The sequence below is a fragment of the Xiphophorus hellerii genome, chromosome 2, assembly GCF_003331165.1.
Source record: "Xiphophorus hellerii strain 12219 chromosome 2, Xiphophorus_hellerii-4.1, whole genome shotgun sequence".
Taxonomy (NCBI): domain Eukaryota; kingdom Metazoa; phylum Chordata; class Actinopteri; order Cyprinodontiformes; family Poeciliidae; genus Xiphophorus; species Xiphophorus hellerii.
The window spans coordinates 19,595,483-19,617,248 of NC_045673.1; the positions used below are offsets into that span (position 1 = coordinate 19,595,483).

The 21,766-nt window shown below is 43.3% G+C and overlaps 2 protein-coding genes across 10 annotated transcripts in view; both read right to left on the minus strand.

Annotated features, from left to right (window-relative positions):
* Window positions 1–21,766, minus strand: part of mical2b (microtubule associated monooxygenase, calponin and LIM domain containing 2b) — a 385,618-nt gene that overhangs the window by 223,062 nt on the left and 140,790 nt on the right. The window lies entirely within an intron of this gene.
* LOC116735049 (high affinity immunoglobulin gamma Fc receptor I-like) lies at window positions 636–2,557 on the minus strand. Its single transcript, XM_032586639.1, has 7 exons — window positions 2,415–2,557; window positions 2,046–2,081; window positions 1,608–1,871; window positions 1,283–1,528; window positions 1,126–1,191; window positions 897–1,051; window positions 636–800 (listed from the first exon to the last, which is right to left on the minus strand). The coding sequence occupies exons 1-7, from the start codon at window positions 2,440–2,442 to the stop codon at window positions 672–674; spliced, it is 924 nt and encodes a 307-aa protein (XP_032442530.1). The 5' UTR covers window positions 2,443–2,557; the 3' UTR covers window positions 636–671.

Here is a 21,766-nt window from a genome sequence, read left to right on the forward strand (position 1 = left end):
TTACAGCAGAAAATGAAGCAAGAATTAAAGCAGCTCTGAAAAATGAGACACTGACTGAATAAAAGGCAGTAATAATATAAAACACATTATGTTTTATGAATTACTTCCTCATTGTAGTTGTCATCTCCAGCATTGCCTGGTTGTCTTGTTTCTGTTTAACATGAATCTAATTGTTTCCAGATGAATCTGTTAAATCTGTCCATCATGGCAGGAAACTTTAAACTCAACTTTTTCTGTTTGATTTCTGGTTTCCTGTCAGAAGTTCAGCTTCCTGCTGATGTCGGCTGGTTTCTGATCGTTTCTCTGCTTCTGGTTTCTGCTTATTTATTCTGATCCTAATTTTAGAAACTGATAGTTTCTGTTCCTGTGATGAAATGAGATTCAGGCTGATAGAGACGAGAAGCTGATCAGTTTCTCTGCTCAGTTTAAACATGTCGACATAAATACATTTTTATTCATTATTTGGTTATTAGCTGCTGAGAGGAGATAAAACCTGATGCTGTTTATGTAGACAGATATATTAAATGCATGAACATCTGTAAAATAATCCCCATTTGAGTTTTGAATTCATTATTACTTGTTCTTCAGACTCTAAAAAATAACATGAACAGAATCTAAAATGGAGGCCAGGAAATCCTCATTAGGAAACATTTTCTGATCAATCTGAAAATCTAACAGAAACAAAAACACATGAACATAATCACCATTTCCTGTTCCTGGTTTGCTTTTCTTCTGTTTCCTCTGGAACATCCTGATGTTTCTGGAAGTGATGTCATCCTCTCCTCTTCCTCCTTCATCACCTGAAATAAATCCAAAGTTACCAGGAAGTTTTTCAGGAAGATCTGAAAAGTTTCACTGAATGAAATCAAGAGATTTAACCAAGAGGTTTGTCTCACCTTAGGTTTGCTGTACAAATATACGACCAGTTGAACCAGTAAAAACAGGAAAACCAAAACACAAAGAGATGCACTGGGAAGCAACACTGGAAGAGAGACGGAGGAAGAACCTGGACCAGGTGTGACTGTAGAGTCAGAGATGTTGGTGAGTTTCTCTAGAAAGAAGAAGCTGCTAAATAACCGTCTGCTGTAAACATCAAGACTCAGAGCTGAAGGAGAAGCTGCTCACCTGAGGAAGAGGAGGAGGAGGAAGGTGGAGAGGTGGTGGAGGGTGGAGAGATGGTTGGAGGTTTCTCTAGAATAAAGAGGTTTGATTAAATATATCACCAGATTGTGGATTCTCAGACATTATCAATGAGATTCACTGTTAGAGGATGACCTCTGACCTTTGACAGAGATCCTGCTGGATGGAGACTCTCCATGACCTTTGACATTACATTTATAGAGGCCTTCATCAGAGCTGGAAACATGGAGGAGGGTCATGTGACCTGATGGTCCATCACCAATGAAGGAGCCATCTTTATAGAAAGCAGCTGGGAGGTTGTGGGTTGGATTCTTTGCTCTGCAGCTCAGAGTGACGTCATCTCCCTCCATCACAGGGAGGACAGGACTCTGCAGGATCACTGATCCACCTCAACACAGAGACAAACTACAGCATTTCATCCATTTCCACACAGCTTCAGCAACACTAACTCCACAGTCTGATCTTACCAGAGACAGAGAGCTGGATGCTGCTGCTGCTGCTGGAGGATCCAGACATGGACTCACACCAGTACAGACCAGTGTCTGATGGGAACAAGGAGGTGATGCTGCAGGTAGAACCAATTGATTTCCCCCATCCATCTCCACATCGTTTCCTGGTGTCTTTGGTTGTGTTTCTCCTCACAGTCCATCCATCCTCACAGGTCAGAATCACACGTTCATATTGAAAGAACTGAGATCTGCTGGGACTCACAGTCAGAAGAACTGGGAGGACTGGAAAGATACAATTATTATGATTTCAGTTATTAATAATAATAAATAACATTATATTCAGTAATTATCTAAATAAAACTATTTTCCACTATTTTTAAATTCAGATGTAACCTTTAATCCAAACTACATCTCTGAATATTAAAAATCATTTTAATGTAACATAAATTTCCCAACCTGGATCTGTTGAGCAGCTCAGCAAGAAGATCAGAACTAGAGAGAAATAAAAAGATGTTTATTAGAAATTAAAGCTCTGAAACTGTGTAATTCAGACTATTTTTATTTTTAAAAGCTTTACTTTAGTATTGACCTGCTTTTATTTCTAACATTATAACTGATTGTTTTGTTCAGTTGTTTATTGAAACAGCTGATTCACTAAATTCATCTCCTGGCCCTTTATTAGACACCAGATCCATTTTATACACAGAAACATAAAGTCCACAGTAATTCTATTATCAGATGATCATTTAGTCAAATGTTTCCAGTGTCAGTCAGACAGAGAGAAATGCTGATCCAGCAGAAAGAGACTAAAACTGCTCTACTTACAGATCAGACAGTGAGATGTGCCTTCCATTGTTCTTCTCAGTGATCTGACCTGACGATGTTTCACTGAAGCTGAGAAGCTGAAGCTGAGCCCGCCTTCTTCCTGCTGCTAGTCCGTCTGCTGCTCTATGGAGACACTGAGAGAGGAGGGGCTGCAGGTTACTGACACTTTCATCACTCATGGTTCCTTCACAAACTTCACTTTTCTTCCACTCTAATAGACCAAAGCAGTGTTTCTGCTGCTCAGGCCTCCTGACCAGCATGTTGGACATTTAGTGTCTCTGTCCACAACAGCTGGTTCTAATGACTGCAGAAGCTCCTCTGCAGCAGAATCAGGCAGTAGCCTGATCATCAGCCACTGATTCAGTTCAGCTCTGTGACAGAAGGGGGACATAAAACCTGCAGGACAAAAGGACCTGAGGACCCAAATGACAGAAACACTGAATGAATCTGGACTAAAGGAACATGGAGGAGCTTCAGCTGACAAACAGAGGAAGACTATGGAGAAGGTGATGGAGGTGATGAAGAAGAAAATGCTGAAGGCTGCTGATGCAGTAGAGATTAGGGAAGAGACGCAGACAGGCGCCCCTAGTGGTAGCAACTGGAAGAAGATTATAATTGAAAATCTTTTCCTAATAATTATTATAATGATAATAAACCTTCTGGGCTGGTTCCACTCAGGACCACAGAACCCACAGCAAGCTTACTGGTTTCTCATTGGTTTGTTTTTGCCTTTTTCTCAAATAAGTTTCTAAAAACCATAATGAGTATAAAGTGCTCTGAAACTGTGTTACTCTGTTACTGTTGTATTGACCTGCTTTTATTTATAACATAAATAAAATATTATTTTATTTTAATATATATCTGCTTTTTGTCAAGAACCAGACGAAGAGCAGCCCAAAGACCCTTTATGAAGAGGACAATCAATGGATGCAGGTCACCAGGTCACTCTGGAGCCGGGCCTGGAGGTTGGGCACCTTGGCATCTGGCCCGGGCTTTAACCCAAAGTGGAGATGTGGGCTCCCATGTGGGATGAGCCAATAGGGCTGGTGCAATGTGAGACGCTGGGAGGCCGAGGGCAGGACCCTGGTAATCTGACCCTGGGGCCCTGCCCTTTTTAAGTTTTTTTTTTTTTCAAAAAAACTTTTTATTTTTATTTTTAATCTGTATGTCAGAAGGCCTGTTTATTCCCCTCAGCAATAATATTTCTCTAAATATAATAATGTAGTAAAATAAACTAGTCTGGCTGCCCTCAGGCTAATAATGACTCTCAGAGCCTCCATGTTGTTCAGACTCCATGGTGAGGAAGAGGAGGATCTGTTCCTCTATCTATCTAATTATGGGCAAGAATATTTTCATTAACTGGTTTGTGAATAAAAACGTAGGTCTGATGTTGACGTTAGAAAAACTGTTTCTATTTATATTTTTATAATCGTCCTGCAATAGTGGGACAAAACCCGCCTCACCACTAAACTCAGAAATGCTGCAGAGAAACTTCTGACTTTAACTTCATCATTCTGCTAAAAGCCCGGTTCACTACAGGCAGTCTGGGTCGGAACCACCGACAGATAGAAAGAATATCTGTCTTTATATCAGACATCCTGATATAAGACACTGAGACTGTCACCGCGAGTCGCAACGCAGCTCAAAGCCCCGGTACCACCTGGTACCACCTGGTACCACCTGGTACCACCTGGTACCACCCGGTACCACCTGGTACCACCCGGCACCACCCGGTACCACCTGGTACCACCTGGTACCACCTGCTCTCTGTTCTCTGCTTCTCCTTACCGTTTCTACCAGGCGGGTTAAAGCCGCTGGAGGTTCTGGGCTGTAAACAGAAGTTACTGCAGAACCTCAAGTGTTAAAGGAAGATTCGGCCCAATTAGAGTTCATGAAATAAACATCAGAGAAAATATTGTAGCAATAATCAGAACCGCAGCAAAAAGCCAAACATGCCACAATGAAATGAACCAAAATGTCTCCAAAGCATCGGGGGACTGACAGGGGCCACCGGGGGATTCCAGGTAGATTCCAGGTACATTCCAGGTAGATTCCAGGTAGATTCCAGAGATGTGCATGGCAGCAGCTGTTCCTCCAGGGCCGGCCCAAGGTAATATGGGGCCTTAGCCAGAACCCCCCGTCCTACTAAGAACCTCAGCATCACTAACATGTTTAAATGTCGATCAGGTGAATCTGTGAGAGGGAGACCAGGTTTATTGGCCCAGTTTAAAATCAATCACTGATTATTGGTTATTGGCTGTGATGTATTTATGAACAAACCCAATTCAAACACAAAGATTACACCATATTGTAGCCATGGTAACACAACAATCAAACTATCAAGATGATTCTTTAAACTTTTACAAAGTAAACGTCCTAGTTAAATCCTAAATGTACTATTTATTTTTCTCAGCTGATGCATTAAATAAAATGTAATAACATTGTTATTCTCTATAAATGATGCTACAGGTTTAGATCTATGGTCTGTGGTACAATTAGACCATTTCTAGGGGCCCCTGAGAGTCTGGAGGCCCCTGAGTGTCTGGAGGCCCCTGAATGTCTGGAGGCCCCTGAGTGTCTGGAGGCCCCTGAATGTCTGGAGGCCCCTGAATGGCCCCTACCAGCAGCTACTGAGTTTTCTTTGCCTTGATATCCCAGTCTTATAATTCTAGATCTAGAGGTTTAACATCAAACTATTATATAGTTTTAACCCCTTTGAGTTTCTGATCTATAAATCAGTCTGCAGCCAGGTTGTTCTAGAGGTTAAATAGATATTATTAGGGCTTCATTAGTAAAATGGCAGCAAATTAGCTTATTTCATAACTTCATGACCTTTGACCTTCTCTCCTCTGGTCTGTTTAACAGCTACAGTCTCAGATCAGCTCAGCCCTCCAGGACTGTCAGCAGCAGAAACAGAAACTTTTTACCTGTTGGGGAAAATAGAGACTAGATTTGCTTTGCATTTCCTGCATGATGGCGATGATCCAGTAGGATCCAGTTAGATTCTTGGTTCATATGGGTTGTTGCTATGTTGTTGTACGGAGTTTTTGTTCAATGGGCCCTTTTTAAATTTGAGCCCCTGACCCTCCAAAGGTCTCTGCATAGCCCTGCTGCACAGCCAGGGTTTTGAAGGGATCCATTTTGGTGGATTTGGGATCTCATTTCTACTTTTTGCAGATGATGTGGTTCTGTTGGCTTCATCAGGTCGTGATCTCCAGCTTTACTGGAGCGGTTCGCAGCCGAGTGTGAAGCGACCAGGATGAGGATCAGTACCTCCAGATCCGAGGCCATGAGTTGGAAAAGGGTAGAGAGCCTTCTGCAGGTCAGGGAAGGTCGTTCTGTCCCAAATGGAGGAGTTCAAGTATTTCGGGATCTTATTCAGAAATGATGGCTAAATCGAACAGGAGATCAATTGATGGATTGGCGCAACATCTGCCGTCAAGCGGGCGCTGTACCGGTCCGTCGACACGCTGGAGGGATGATGTTCCTCTGCTGTCCTGGGAACGCCTTGGGATTCCCCTGGAGGATCTGGAAGAGGAGGCTGGGGAGGGAAGTCTGGATGGATGGGTGGATTTTTCTTTAATAACTTATGGATCATGTCAGGGGTGCAACTGCTTACTTCTGAGTTGCATGTGAACATGTCATCGGCACCCGCCCCAACGTCATAAACTTGTACCACTCATTTTTAATTAAAGTATCAATAATAATAAGTGTACATATGTGCTGGGATGGTGTTCCACCCTCCCCAGTCTGTGCACCAGGTGTAGCAAGAAGCATGCCGTTGATTGGTGGGCGGGGCAGATAACTTTATAGCTGAGCAGGCCGCTGCCAGGTGTGTGTGTCTTTGTTTCCCCTACTACATGTTGGTTGCCCACGTGGCTGGTGTTGAGACGGTTATCAAGGACACACACTCACAAGCTTTTACACACCTGGCATGTTTCACTTTCACTCAAAGGCCTTTGTAGAAATGGAAAGTTAAGCTGACGTAACACATCAGGCGACCAATAGGCGTGTCTTAGATATAGGGAATGGATCGTCCGTTTTTGATCAGATGCTGTATAATTTCAGTTATATTCACTTCACAACAAATTAGCCTGTGAGAGTAAGCGTCTCTCTTTTCTAGCGCTAAAAGATAATAAAAAAAGTAAACTCTGGTTATTCTGTGTGGCTGATTTCCTGTTCGTGTGCTCACACGCTTTTGGTCAGTCGAGTTTAAATCACAACACTGGTGTGCTTGATCCTCTCATCTGAATTGTAAGTGCCATTTGTACCATCTGTGGCTGGGATTGTGGTTCGGTTCTGGTGCTATACCTGCCGTGCGTTTCTGCAGCGTTGCTCTGCTGGCGTTAGCGGCTGCAGCTGGAGGTTGTTGCGGCTTCCATCTAGCCCCCTACCTGCTGATCTGCTCCCTCCCTGGTCGGCTGTGTTTCCGCTCCTGGGTAAGATACCTGTAGATTTTAATTTACTTTACCTGAATCCAAAGTTAATGAGTTTTTTTGGTTTAGGATAGTTTTGGAGTCGCAGCGCTTTGGACGCTCTGCTGTCTTGTTTTGCCGGTGTTTGTTGGGCCGCTCTGAAGGAAACCTGTTGGTGCTTGGACAGACTGAGTGAGCGGGACAGGACTCCTCTGGCCCATTGAAAGGTATTTGAAATTGGACAACGACGATTTGTTCCACCGTTTGAAGTGCTTGTGTTTTTTCTCTTACAGTTTGTTTGCTTCTTATTGTTAATTACTAATGCGTTTGCTTTTGTTTTGATTTACTCATTTGTTTTCTTTTAATCCAAACTGGCCACACACATTAATAAAATGGTGAAATAATATTGACGACAAAACACTGTATTTATAAAAGATATCAACATTTTTCCTACACAATCCTAACAAACGTTTTTAATGTAGAAAAAATAAACGGTTTCTCTTCATAATATTTATTTATTTACTATTAATCTATTTGTATAATTTGTTCTTTAAATTGACATTTATATTATTTTTCGGTCTCAGGAAATGATTGAGGAATAAAGACACTGATGTCTGGTTCTTTAGGTTCTGATGGGTCTGCGGTTCCTCTCCAGATCCATTCTGTCTGATATCAAACAACCCTCTGAATATCGCCGACACATTTTTTAATGCCTCTATTAAACTTCATTGTAATGGACCTTACCACAGGGGCCGCGTTTCATTGGCTGATGCCCATTCTACGTGGCCGTCTCACAAACACACTTAGCTTCCCGTTAGCTAAGTACAGCATAATAGCAGAACTGATACAACTTCTACACCTTGACGCCTGCCTGCTACACAGTCTTACATTAGCTAAACAGATCAATATGCAATGTGTCTGTATCTGACATACACTAAAGATTTTATTTTAGCAGAAAAGGCTTTGGACTAAACTGTTACTCGTGTTAGCCACGTTAGCACCAAGTACAGCTAGTCAATCAACCATCGCTGTGTTCAGGGAAGCGCTGATTAATAATCAAGAAATAAATATCAAGCCTGGAAACTTGATATGGTAACGGACTGAATGTTATGTTTTAGTAAAACGGCGAATGACTGACGTTCATTGCGCGTAACGGAAACCCTGTAAATTCTAGACACTAACAGGTACCATAGAATTGCACAAAAATCCATGAGGGACGGCGGAGTCCCTGCTCGAAATTCCATGAAAGAGTTGAATGGATCCTGGTGCCAGAAACCCATTAAAATGCTGTTTACATCGTTTGAAACTGTGTGATTGTGAGTGGGAATAAAAATAGCAGCAGGTATTTTGTTCCATATAACACAGTAGGAGTGTAACAGGTAAACCTTTATGGATGAAACTCGACTAAAAACCCACCTGTTTAGGATTGTATTTGAAACGTGATCAATTACAAATTTATTGGTGGAAAATGACTTATTGTCGTGTTTTGATTATTGATTCTATGTTACATTGTGTTTCTGTGTTTGATATGATGTAAAGCACTTTGAAATGTCTTGCTGAAGAAATATGTTATACAAATAAAATTTGATTGATTGATTGATTTAACGTAATCTTTGCTCGTCTTGTGGGGCGCAGGCGGTTGCCACGGTAACAGGTGTGCTTAGACTACAGAGAGAGAGAGAGTAAAAAGGTAGGAGTGGTTTTGAGTTGATCACCTGTTCAGGTTATTTTACCTTTGTTTCCCTTTGCTGTGGCTCATTACAGCCGCTGTAGTTTCTAAACGTTGGACTAATTACCTCGTTCGTTTGTGAGTTTACAACAAACATCAAATAGAACAAATATATTTCATAAAATTTTAACAAACAAATGGCTTCTACCGCGGTAATTATGTGAAATTAAATTAATTATATCCCAACTTCAGAAGATTTGCCTTTACCTTTACAGAGCTCTTTGGTTCCTCCTATCAGGCTGTAGCTTCTCATATTGAGGTCAAAGAAGGTAAGTAATGTCAGTGTATCAACAATGTTGATAGAGTCAACATTGAGTGGTACCGGAAGAGAGTGGTATCGGGTGGTACCGGGTGGTATCGGGTGGTACCGGGTGGTACCAGGTGGTACCGGGGCTTTGAGCTGCGTTGCGACTCGCGGTGACAGTCTCAGTGTCTTATATCAGGATGTCTGATATAAAGACAGATATTCTTTCTATCTGTCGGTGGTTCCGACCCAGACTGCCTGTAGTGAACCGGGCTTTTAGCAGAATGATGAAGTTAAAGTCAGAAGTTTCTCTGCAGCATTTCTGAGTTTAGTGGTGAGGCGGGTTTTGTCCCACTATTGCAGGACGATTATAAAAATATAAATAGAAACAATTTTTCTAACGTCAACATCAGACCTACGTTTTTATTCACAAACCAGTTAATGAAAATATTCTTGCCCATAATTAGATAGATAGAGGAACAGATCCTCCTCCTCCTCACCATGGAGTCTGAACAACATGGAGGCTCTGAGAGTCATTATTAGCCTGAGGGCAGCCAGACTAGTTTATTTTACTACATTATTATATTTAGAGAAATATTATTGCTGAGGGGAACAAACAGGCCTTCTGACATACAGATTAAAAATAAAAATAATACAAAAAAAATTTTTTTTGAAAAAAAAAAAACTTAAAAAGGGCACTAGGGGCATCAAGGACAAAAAGGGCAGGGGCTCAAGCCCCCCTCAGCCCCCCTCCTCTGCACATGCCTGCTTCTGTCTTTCAACCACTTTGAAAAGTTTTTCTTCGTCTCTCCAAGATCTTTATCCTTCCCCCTCTTCCGCTTTCTGTTTTGTGCCCCGGAGTTTTTTCTGCGCCCATCTTTAACTCCCTGTTGTCGAGGCTTTACTACAAATTTAAAAGAAAAAAACGCGCCTCAGTGCTTCTTGAAGGGCCGCTGCCCAAGCTACCTGTATGGGAGGGGAGAGCGGCTGGCAGGGAGGTGGATGGGAGCCTAATCAGTGCTGTTCCTCTGTTATTGGTCATTTCATAGACAAACAGCTGTTAAGTACATAAAATGCTGACTAGAAAGAAATTTAAATTCCCCACATCGTTTTTGTGCCCCCTCTAGTGCAGCACCCCTATGCGTTGCATACCCATCCATCCATTCATCCATCCATCCATCTTCTTCCGCTTATCCGGGGTCGGGTCGCAGGGGTAGCAGCTTCAGAAGGGAGGCCCAGACTTCCCTCTCCCCAGCCACTTCTTCTAGCTCTTCCGGGGTAATCCCAAGGCGTTCCCAGGCCAGCCGAGAGACATAGTCCCTCCAGCGTGTCCTGGGTCTTCCCCGGGGCCTCCTCCCGGTGGGACGTGCCCGGAACACCTCACCAGGGAGGCGTCCAGGAGGCATCCTGACCAGATGCCCCATCAACTGGCTCCTCTCGATGTGAAGGAGCAGCGGCTCTACTCTGAGTCCCTCCCGGATGACTGAGCTTTTCTCTCTAAGGGAGAGCCCAGCCACCCTACAGAGAAAACCACTTGTATCCGCGATCTCGTTCTTTCGGTCATGACCCAAAGCTCATGACCATAGATGAGGGTGGGAACGTAGATCGACCGGTAAATCGAGAGCTTCGCTTTTTGGCTCAGCTCTCTCTTCACCACGACAGTCCGGTACAGCGCCCGCTTGACGGCAGACGCTGCGCCAATCCGCCTGTCGATCTCCCGCTCCCTTCTTCCCCCATTCGTGAACAAGATCCTGAGATACTTGAACTCCTCCACTTGGGGCAGGACATCCCCCCCCGACCCGGAGAAGGCACTCTTCCCTTTTCCAGCTCAAGACCATGATGGCCTTGGATTTGGAGGCACTGATCCAGTGTTGTATAAAGTACTGAAATCTCAGAGTCAAGTAAAAGTATAAGTACCTCTCCAAAATATGACTTTGGTAAAAGTCGAAGTCACTGACTGAGATGTTACTTGAGTTAAAGTCTCAAAGTATCTGAAACTTCTTGTACTTAAGTATGGAAATTACTGTAAAAATGGATGTACTCAAGTAATGTAATGAAAAGTATAAGTAAAAAGTAAAACAAAGCAAATGCAGTTTGAATGACATTTTTTATATTTTGGTAAACTTGTCAAATACACTTAAAATAATGTACCCAACCAAGTGCAGGCAAAATTAAACCTGCTAATAAATTGTTCCAGTTTTAAAGAGTAGCACATGTTAATGGTTTGTGGTTTTGAACTTGCATGCCTTTCCTATATTTGTTAAATTTAGTCTAAATTGCTATCGCTATGGCTTCTGTCCCCCCTTGAACAGAGGAGTCTAGGTAGCCTGCTACAGTCAACATTAGGCCTAAGCTAAATACACCACATATGGAACTGAAACAATGCCAAACAAAGTTCATTTATACAGGTAACGTTATGCTCAAGAATTCACAATAGTGCCTAGTGACCAAGCTATAGTTACTGAAACAGGAGGATTATAACCATTTCATAAGACGTTACCTCGATGTGTTTCTTCAAGTTGGACGGGGAGTTTTTGTAAGATAGAATTTCCACATCTTCGGGCAGGAATAACATAAACTGCATGCGGTACGACGAATCTTTAACACCCACGAAAGAGTGTATTGTGTTTAAATAAGGCCATGGGCTCTCATCACCAGCTGGTGGTTCCCCTGGAGCCGTGTCCGACGTAGTTGCAGTCGTTGTGGTCTCCGTCTCCTCCTCCATGTGGCTGCTGCTGATTGCCAGACTTGCTTTGTGTTTAATGGGAGAAGCGAAACAGGTGTATCCTATTGGTGGTGATGAACAAGCCCAGGCAAGCAGGCTACCGACTTTGTTTGGTAGCCTACTTGCTACTTGCTAATCAGTAGGTGGGGTCAAAACACTTGCGTTTCTCTCTTTCGCTTTTTTGTAACGAGTAACTAAACCACACATTGAAAATGTATCGGAGTAAAAGTGCGCAATTAAGTTCGGGAATATAGTGAAGTAAAAGTGAAAGTCATCAAAAATTTTCATACTCGAGGAAAGTATGAAGTACTCCAAAATATACTTAAGTAAAGTAGTGAAGTATTTTTACTTCGTTACTATACAACACTGCACTGATCCCCATCCCGGCCGCTTCACACTCGGCTGCGAACCGCTCCAGCGAGAGCTGCAGATCACGATCTGATGAGGCCAGTAGGACCACATCGTCTGCAAAAAGCAGAGATGAGATCCTAAGGCCACCAAATCGGATCCCCTCAACACCTTGGCTGCGCCTAGAAATTCTGTCCATGAAAGTGATGAACAGAATCGGTGACAAAGGGCAGCCCTGGCGGAGTCCAACTCTCACCGGAAACGAGCCCGACTTACTGCCGGCAATGCGGACCAGACTCTGACACCGGTCATACAGGGACCTGACAGCCCGTATCAAAGGGCCCGGTACCCCATACTCCCGGAGAACCCCCCACAGGGCTCCCCGAGGGACACGGTCGAACGCCTTCTCCAAGTCCACAAAACACATGTAGACTGGTTGGGCGAACTCCCAGAACCCTCCAGGACCCTGCCGAGGGTGTAGAGCTGGTCCAGTGTTCCACGACCAGAACCAGAACCACACTCCTCTTCCTGAATTCGAGGTTCGACTATCCGACGGACCCTCCTCTCCAGGACCCCTGAATAGACCTTGCCAGGGAGGCTTAAGAGTGTGACCCCTCTATAATTGGAGCACACCCTCCGGTCCCCCTTCTTGAACAGGGGGACCACCACCCCGGTCTGCCAATCCAGGGGAACTGCCCCCGATGTCCATGCGATATTGCAGAGTCGCGTCAGCCAACACAACCCTACAACATCCAGAGCCTTAAGGAACTCCGGGCGGATCTCATCCACCCCCGGAGCCTTGCCACCTAGGAGCTTTTTAACCACCTCGGCGACCTCGTCCCCAGAAATTGGAGAGCCCAACCCAGAGTCCCCAGGCTCAGCTTCTTCAATAGAAGGCATGTTGGTGGGATTGAGGAGGTCTTCGAAGTACTCTGCCCACCGGCCCACAACGTCCCGAGTAGAACTCAGCAGCACACCATCCCCACTATAAACAGTGTTGGGGCTGTACTGCTTCCCCCCCTGAGACGCCGGATGGTGGACCAGAATCACCTTGAAGCCATACGGAAGTCTTTCTCCATGGCCTCTCCAAACTCCTCCCACGCCCGAGTTTTTGCCTCAGCAACCACCCGAGCCGCATGCCGCTTCGCCCGCCGGTACCCATCAGCTGCTTCCGGAGTCCCACAGGCCAAAAAGGTCCGATAGGACTCCTTCTTCAGCCTAACGGCATCCCTCACCGAAGGTGTCCACCAACAGGTTCGAGGGTTGCCGCCGCGACAGGCACCGATAACCTTGCGGCCACAGCTCCGATCGGCCGCCTCGACAATGGAGGCACGGAACATGGTCCACTCAGACTCCATGTCCACCACCTCCCCCGGGACGTGTTCGAAGTTTTGCCGGAGATGGGAGTTAAAGCTCCGTCTCACAGGGGATTCCGCCAGACATTCCCAGCAGACCCTCACAACACGTTTGGGCCTGCCAGGTCTGACCGGCTTTCGCCCCCACCACCGGAGCCAACTCACCACCAGGTAGTGGTCAGTGGACAGCTCCGCACCTCTCTTCACCCGGGTGTCCAAGACATACGGCCGCAGATCCGATGAAGCGATGACAAAGTCGATCATCGAACTGCGGCCTAGGGTGTCCTGGTGCCAAGTGCACATATGGACACCCTTATGCTTGAACATGGTGTTCGTTATGGACAATCCATGATGAACACAGAAGTCCAACAACAGAACACCGCTCGAGTTCAGATCGGGGGGGCCGTTCCTCCCAACCATGCCCCTCCAGGTCTCACTGTCATTGCCCTCGTGAGCATTGAAGTCCCCCAGCAGAACAAGGGAGTCCCCAGGAGGGGCACTCTCCAGTACCCCCTCTAAGGACTCCAAAAAGGGTGGGTAATCTGAACTGTCGTTCGGCCCGTAAGCACAAACGACAGTCAGAACCCGTCCCCCCACCCGTAGGCGGAGGGAGGCTACCCTCTCATTCACCGGAGTAAACCCCAACGTACAGGCGCTGAGATGGGGAGCAACAAGTATGCCCACTCCTGCCCGACGCCTCTCACCTTGGGCAACTCCAGAGTGGAAGTATGTCCAGCCCCTCTCAAGGAGGCTGGTTCCAGAACCAGAGCCGTGCGTCGAGGTGAGACCGACTATTTCTAGGCGGAACCTCTCGACCTCACACACTAGCTCCGGCTCCTTCCCCACCAGAGAGGTGACATTCGGTGTTGTATAAAGTACTGAAATCTCAGAGTCAAGTAAAAGTATAAGTACCTCTCCAAAATATGACTTTGGTAAATGTTGGATAAATTGTATTTTTAGTAATTATCAAATATTCGTTGTATCATGTAGTCTTATAGTTACATTTAGATAATGTTTAATTATATGCTTTTTCTCTTTTTCTTCTATTTTAAGTAATGTTTCTGTGTGTTAAATAACTTTGATTCCTTCCTGTGACTTCCTTGAGATGCCATCAGCAAAGCCTGGGAGATAGCGGAGACAACTCTTCTAGCAGAGTTTATTGCCCAGCAATAAACTCTGCTCTCCTGTGTGATATACAACTTGTTTTACTCAACGCCGGCCGTGTCTAGTACTCGACTGGAGCAAGAAGGATTTAGATTGTAGATAACATGTGTCTAAATAGTAAAAGTCATTAGCGCTGCAACTATGTGATAAATTGTTTTTGCCCCTCCCTTTGAGAAGTTGCAAGCGCCCAATGTACGAGGGTTTCTGAGAGTAATAAAAAGAGAGGAGCGGACAGATGTGTTTCAGAGCGTTTAGAGATTTGTAACTGTAAACACATCTCTGTCCGTTCTCCTCGCGAGTATAAAAGAATCTAACTCTCTTGTCTTTCCTGTGTTTGTTTTAAATTGTCTCTAATAGGTATTTAGACCTGACAGTAAAAGTCGAAGTCACTGACTGAAATGTTACTTGAGTTAAAGTCTTAAAGTATCTGAAACTTCTTGTACTTAAGTATGGAAATTACTGTAAAAATGGATGTACTCAAGTAATGTAATGAAAAGTACAAGTAAAAAGTAAAACAAGGCAAATGCAGTTTGAATGACATTTTTTATATTTTGGTAAACTTGTCAAATACACTTAAAATAATGTACCCAACCAAGTGCAGGCAAAATTAAACCTGCTAATAGATATACCTGCAGGCATCATTTAGTTAAGAAAATTAGGTGCTTTACCTATAGCACAAGGTTAACTTAACCTGCTTTACAACTGAGCCAGCTTCTTAGTATACCCTCCAGGACAGAAAATACAAAGTTTTTGTAAGCCTCAAGTTTTCCCTTCAAGTAAGGTCAGTGCTGAAAATGAGAAAAATAAATAGTACAGAAAATGCGGCCAACATGAAGAAAAAGAGCTGTTACGATTACTCTACTTCACAAATCAGTGAATCAGTCAATAGGTGGTGCACACAACTGGTCATTATGCAAAAGAGAAAAAAACCCCAGAAAACTTTGGAGCGGGGGGGGGGGGGGGTGCTGCCCACTGACGCGGCTCAGTGATTACGTGACACGCAGCGCCGTGCGCAGTGCCCTACAATGCACTGTAAACTATGTAATGTGTTTTGAGGCAATTGACCAAAATCCCGGACAATTTTTAAATTCCCCCCGGACATCTTTTTAGGTCTGAAAAGTAGGACATGTCCGGGAAAAAGAGGACGTCTGGTCACCCTATCACCAGCTGGTGGTTCCCCTGGAGCCGTGTCCGACGTAGTTGCAGTCGTTGTGGTCTCCGTCTCCTCCTCCATGTGGCTGCTGCTGATTGCGAGACTTGCTTTGTGTTTAATGGGAGAAGCGAAACAGGTGTATCCTATTGGTGGTGATGAACAAGCCCAGGCAAGCAGGCTACCGACTTTGTTCGGTAGCCTGCTTGCTACTTGCTAATCAGTAGGTGGGATCAAAACACTTTGTTTCTCTCTCGCTTTTTTGTAACGAGTAACTAAACCACATATTGAAAATGTATCGGAGTAAAAGTACGCAATTAAGTTCGGAAATATAGTGAAGTAAAAGTGAAAGTTATCAAAAATTTTCATACTCGAGGAAAGTATGAAGTACTCCAAAATATACTTAAGTAAAGTAGTGAAGTATTTTTACTTCGTTACTATACAACACTGGTGACATTCCACGTCCCAAGAGCTTCTGCAGCCGAGGATCGGACCGCCAGGGCCCCCTCCTTCTGCCGCCACCCATCACACACTGCACCCTGACTAAAAAATATATCAATAATAAAAAATGAGTAAAAATGGATTAAAATGAGGGTCTCATCTCTCCAGTCTAGTAGAATAATTTCACAGTCAATAGGTCACATGACTTGATATAATAATTCAGCTCTGAGTCTTGATGTTTACAGCAGACGGTTAGTTAGCAGCTTCTTCTTTCTAGAGAAACTCACCAACATCTCTGACTCTACAGTCACACCTGGTCCAGGTTCTTCCTCCATCCTTCTCATTGTTGGATCTGTTAGTGGTTTGGTTATCCTGGTGTTGCTGGTTGTTGTGGTTTTACTGGTGAAACGACTTCATAACAAACCTGAAGGTGAGACAAACCTCTTGGTTAAATCTCTTGATTTCATTCAGTGAAACTTTTCAGATCTTCCTGAAAAACTTCCTGGTAACTTTGGATTTATTTCAGGTGATGAAGGAGGAAGAGGAGAGGATGACATCACTTCCAGAAACATCAGGATGTTCCAGAGGAAACAGAAGAAAACCAAACCAGGAACAGGAAATGGTGATTATGTTCATGTGTTTTTGTTTCTGGTAGATTTTCAGATTGATCAGAAAATGTTTCCTAATTAGAATCTGGTTTACATTTAAAGTCTCTTTAATGTCATGTTGAGAATAAAGTTTAAGGAAATAGTTAATAATTAAATTAAAGCTCCCATGTTGATCACTATACATTTGTTCCTGTATATAAATACATTTTGTATTTGTTACAGTAGAACAATGTTTTCCTTTCCTCCATCTTGTGAAGTCCAGTGCTGCTGTTGGTCAGCCATGTTTGGTTCTGGTCCAGTCGGGTTGGTCAGCCATGTTTGGTTCTGGTCCTGGTCAGATTAAAATGGATTAAAATGAGCGTCTCATCTCTCCAGTCTAGTAGAATAATTTCACAGTCAATAAGTTACATAACTTGGAAGTTATTGAAGGGAAAACATATTTTTAAAATATAAAAAATACCTAAAAATATTAAAAAGACTCAAATCAAATAGGAATCAGTGCGTCTCATCTATACAGACTAGCAGAATAATTTCATAATCATTTTGAGTCAATATGTCACATGACCCAGAAGCTGTTGAAGAAAAATACTAAATCTTGACAAAAATGTTTCTAAAAGGTATACAAAGGTTTAAAATGTAATAAAAATGAGTGTGTATCATCTATTCAGACTAGTATTATAATCTCACTGTGGTTTTGAGTCAATGGGGCAAAAGACTTGGAATATATTGAAGAAAACATTATTAATATTAAAATTATTTAAAATATTGAATATGACTCAAGTTTCACAGAGGACAGTGTGTCTCATGTAACAGCATGAATTAGCACTTTAGTGTCAGTTGGTCACAAAGGTTTTATTAACATTAGTTTGTCAGCAGAGTTTGGGTCGGACATTTGTTGACGGTCCCTGAGTGAAGCTCCAGCGTTGAGGAGAGCAGGGTTAGAGTTATACTTTATGTCTTTACCATAAATAATATATTTACATCTCTATCAATTACAGGAAAAAGGAAATAAAGGAGACATGAGAAGCAACATTATCAACTATAATAAAAACATTTACAATGTACATATTTCAGTTATCAGCGAGTCCAAGATGAGAAATTGTGTTTTTTAGAAACTTATTTGAGAAAAAGGCAAAAACAAACCAATGAGAAACCAGTAAGCTTGCTGTGGGTTCTGTGGTCCTGAGTGGAACCAGCCCAGAAGGTTTATTATCATTATAATAATTATTATAAAAAGATTTTCAATTATAATCTTCTTCCAGTTGCTACCACTAGGGGGCGCCTGTCTGCGTCTCTTCCCTAATCTCTACTGCATCAGCAGCCTTCAGCATTTTCTTCTTCATCACCTCCATCACCTTCTCCATAGTCTTCCTCTGTTTGCCAGCTGAAGCTCCTCCATGTTCCTTTAGTCCAGATTCATTCAGTGTTTCTGTCATTTGGGTCCTCAGGTCCTTTTGTCCTGCAGGTTTTATGTTCCCCTTCTGTCACAGAGCTGAACTGAATCAGTGGCTGATGATCAGGCTACTGCCTGATTCTGCTGCAGAGGAGCTTCTGCAGTCATTAGAACCAGCTGTTGTGGACAGAGACACTAAATGTCCAACATGCTGGTCAGGAGGCCTGAGCAGCAGAAACACTGCTTTGGTCTATTAGAGTGGAAGAAAAGTGAAGTTTGTGAAGGAACCATGAGTGATGAAAGTGTCAGTAACCTGCAGCCCCTCCTCTCTCAGTGTCTCCATAGAGCAGCAGACGGACTAGCAGCAGGAAGAAGGCGGGCTCAGCTTCAGCTTCTCAGCTTCAGTGAAACATCGTCAGGTCAGATCACTGAGAAGAACAATGGAAGGCACATCTCACTGTCTGATCTGTAAGTAGAGCAGTTTTAGTCTCTTTCTGCTGGATCAGCATTTCTCTCTGTCTGACTGACACTGGAAACATTTGACTAAATGATCATCTGATAATAGAATTACTGTGGACTTTATGTTTCTGTGTATAAAATGGATCTGGTGTCTAATAAAGGGCCAGGAGATGAATTTAGTGAATCAGCTGTTTCAATAAACAACTGAACAAAACAATCAGTTATAATGTTAGAAATAAAAGCAGGTCAATACTAAAGTAAAGCTTTTAAAAATAAAAATAGTCTGAATTACACAGTTTCAGAGCTTTAATTTCTAATAAACATCTTTTTATTTCTCTCTAGTTCTGATCTTCTTGCTGAGCTGCTCAACAGATCCAGGTTGGGAAATTTATGTTACATTAAAATGATTTTTAATATTCAGAGATGTAGTTTGGATTAAAGGTTACATCTGAATTTATAAATACTGGAAAATAGTTTTATTTAGATAATTACTGAATATAATGTTATTTATTATTATTAAGAAGTGAAATCATAATAATTGTATCTTTCCAGTCCTCCCAGTTCGTTTGACTGTGAGTCCCAGCAGATCTCAGTTCTTTCAATATGAACGTGTGATTCTGACCTGTGAGGATGGATGGACTGTGAGGAGAAACACAACCAAAGACACCAGGAAACGATGTGGAGATGGATGGGGGAAATTAATTGGTTCTACCTGTAACATCACCTTGTTCCCATTAGACACTGGTCTGTACTGGTGTGAGTCCATCAGTGGATCCTCCAGCAGCATGAACCTCACTGTTGGTAAGATCAGACTGTGGAGTTAGTGTTGCTGAAGCTGTGTGGAAATGGATGAAATGCTGTAGTTTGTCTCTGTGTTGAGGTGGATCAGTGATCCTGCAGAGTCCTGTCCTCCCTGTGATGGAGGGAGATGACGTCACTCTGAGCTGCAGAGCAAAGAATCCAACCCACAACCTCCCAGCTGCTTTCTATAAAGATGGCTCCTTCATTGGTGATGAAACTACTGGCAACAAGATTCTCAACTCAGTGAAGAGATCTGATGAAGGCCTCTATAAATGTGATGTCAAAGGTCATGGAGAGTCTCCATCCAGCAGGATCTCTGTCAAAGGTCAGAGGTCATCCTCTAACAGTGAATCTCATTGATAATGTCTGAGAATCCACAATCTGGTGATATATTTAATCCAACCTCTTTATTCTAGAGAAACCTCCAACCACCTCTCCACCCTCCACCACCTCTCCACCTTCCTCCTCCTCCTCTTCCTCAGGTGAGCAGCTTCTCCTTCAGCTCTGAGTCTTGATGTTTACAGCAGACGGTTATTTAGCAGCTTCTTCTTTCTAGAGAAACTCACCAACATCTCTGACTCTACAGTCACACCTGGTCCAGGTTCTTCCTCCGTCTCTCTTCCAGTGTTTCTTCCCATCGCATGTTTTTGTGGTTTGGTTATCCTGGTGTTGCTGGTTGTTGTGGTTTTACTGGTGAAACGACTTCATAACAAACCTAAAGGTGAGACAAACCTCTTGGTTAAATCTCTTGATTTCATTCAGTGAAACTTTTCAGATCTTCCTGAAAAACTTCCTGGTAACTTTGGATTTATTTCAGGTGATGAAGGAGGAAGAGGAGAGGATGACATCACTTCCAGAAACATCAGGATGTTCCAGAGGAAACAGAAGAAAAGCAAACCAGGAACAGGAAATGGTGATTATGTTCATGTGTTTTTGTTTCTGGTAGATTTTCAGATTGATCAGAAAATGTTTCCTAATTAGAATCTGGTTTACATTTAAAGTCTCTTTAATGTCATGTTGAGAATAAAGTTTAAGGAAATAGTTAATAATTAAATTAAAGCTCTAATGTTAATCACTGGACATTTGTTTTTGTATATAAATACATTTTGTATTTGTTACAGTAGAACAATGTTTTCCTCTCCTCCATCTTGTGAAATCCAGTGCTGCTGTTGGTCAGCCATGTTTGGTTCTGGTCCATTTAGGTTGGTCAGCCATGTTTGGTTCTGGTCCAGTTGGATTGGTCAGCCATGTTTGGTTCTGATCCAGTTGGGTTGGTCAGCCATGTTTGGTTCTGATCCCAGATCTGGGAATGTCGTCTCCGTCCAGCAGTGAACAATCATCCTCACTGATTCAGTCTGGATCTGATCAGACGCACAGTTCAGTTTGTTCTCTACAGGCTGAGGCAGGGCGGCCATATTGGATCTGAACCCAGCGCTGGCAGAGAAACTTCAACAGTAGAAACTCTAAATTTGATTCTTTTACAACTTGGAACTGTTAGTCAGTAAAAATAACTTGTTTGTTTGCATCAATTTCTTCCGCCAAATACCACAACCGAACAGACAACCAAGAGCCGAAGAAGAGTACAAACGCAAAAACATGTACTCCTTGCATAACAGTGCCCCTAGTGGATGAACATGTAATGCCAACAAAAACAAAGGAGTAACAACCTCCCACTTTTCTTAGAAGAATAAAAAAATATTACATATATTTTAAGACTCATCACAAAGCACAGCTGTTAAGGATTTTGTTAGAACAGTTCCAACATGATTGTCATGATGGGTTTAACATTCTTTGCCCACATGCAGAAACACTCACAGAGAAACTGGTGTAAAAGTTCAAAGGGTTTATTTTTCTTATTCACAAAAACACTCAGAACTGGTAGTTGGACTTGGGCTTCAATAAAGGGTTCCGGGTTCAGCCACTCACTGAGGGAGAGAGATATGGTGAGTTCAGGATCATCGAATCAACTCCGTTGAACTGGTTCTGAAGCTCTTACTTGTGGGAGTCGGGGTCCGAACAGAGGAGGAGGAAGGCCAGGCACCAGGAGGTGGGTAAGTCCAAAGGCGACAGCTGGGCGGCTGGGCAGAGAGTCGGAGGGTGGACAGGTTGTGCTTAGACCGCACGGAGAAGTAATGGAGCTGACTGCCAACTGAGGACTGCACCGGTAAGTAACTGGGAAGATGATGGTGAGGCTCGGGCTCCCAGTTAGAACTCTCACGGCGCCTCTGGAGGATTCCTTCCAAAGAAGGGATGGCTCGAGATCTCCTGAAGGCTTCCTGTTCAGGCAAACACTCTGGCGAAGATGTGCTGGCAGTCAGCTGCTCATATACTCTACCAGGAGATGGCAATTCCCCACAGGTGCGTCTGGTTAGGACCTGCCGGCACGCCCTCCAAGAACCAGCTGTCACCAGGCGCCCTCTGGTGGATGATCTGAAAAGGACCCACCAGCCTGGTACCTAACAATGATGGAACGTGAAACATCTTGTGAATGAATTTATTGAAGAATCCAATGTCCTTCAT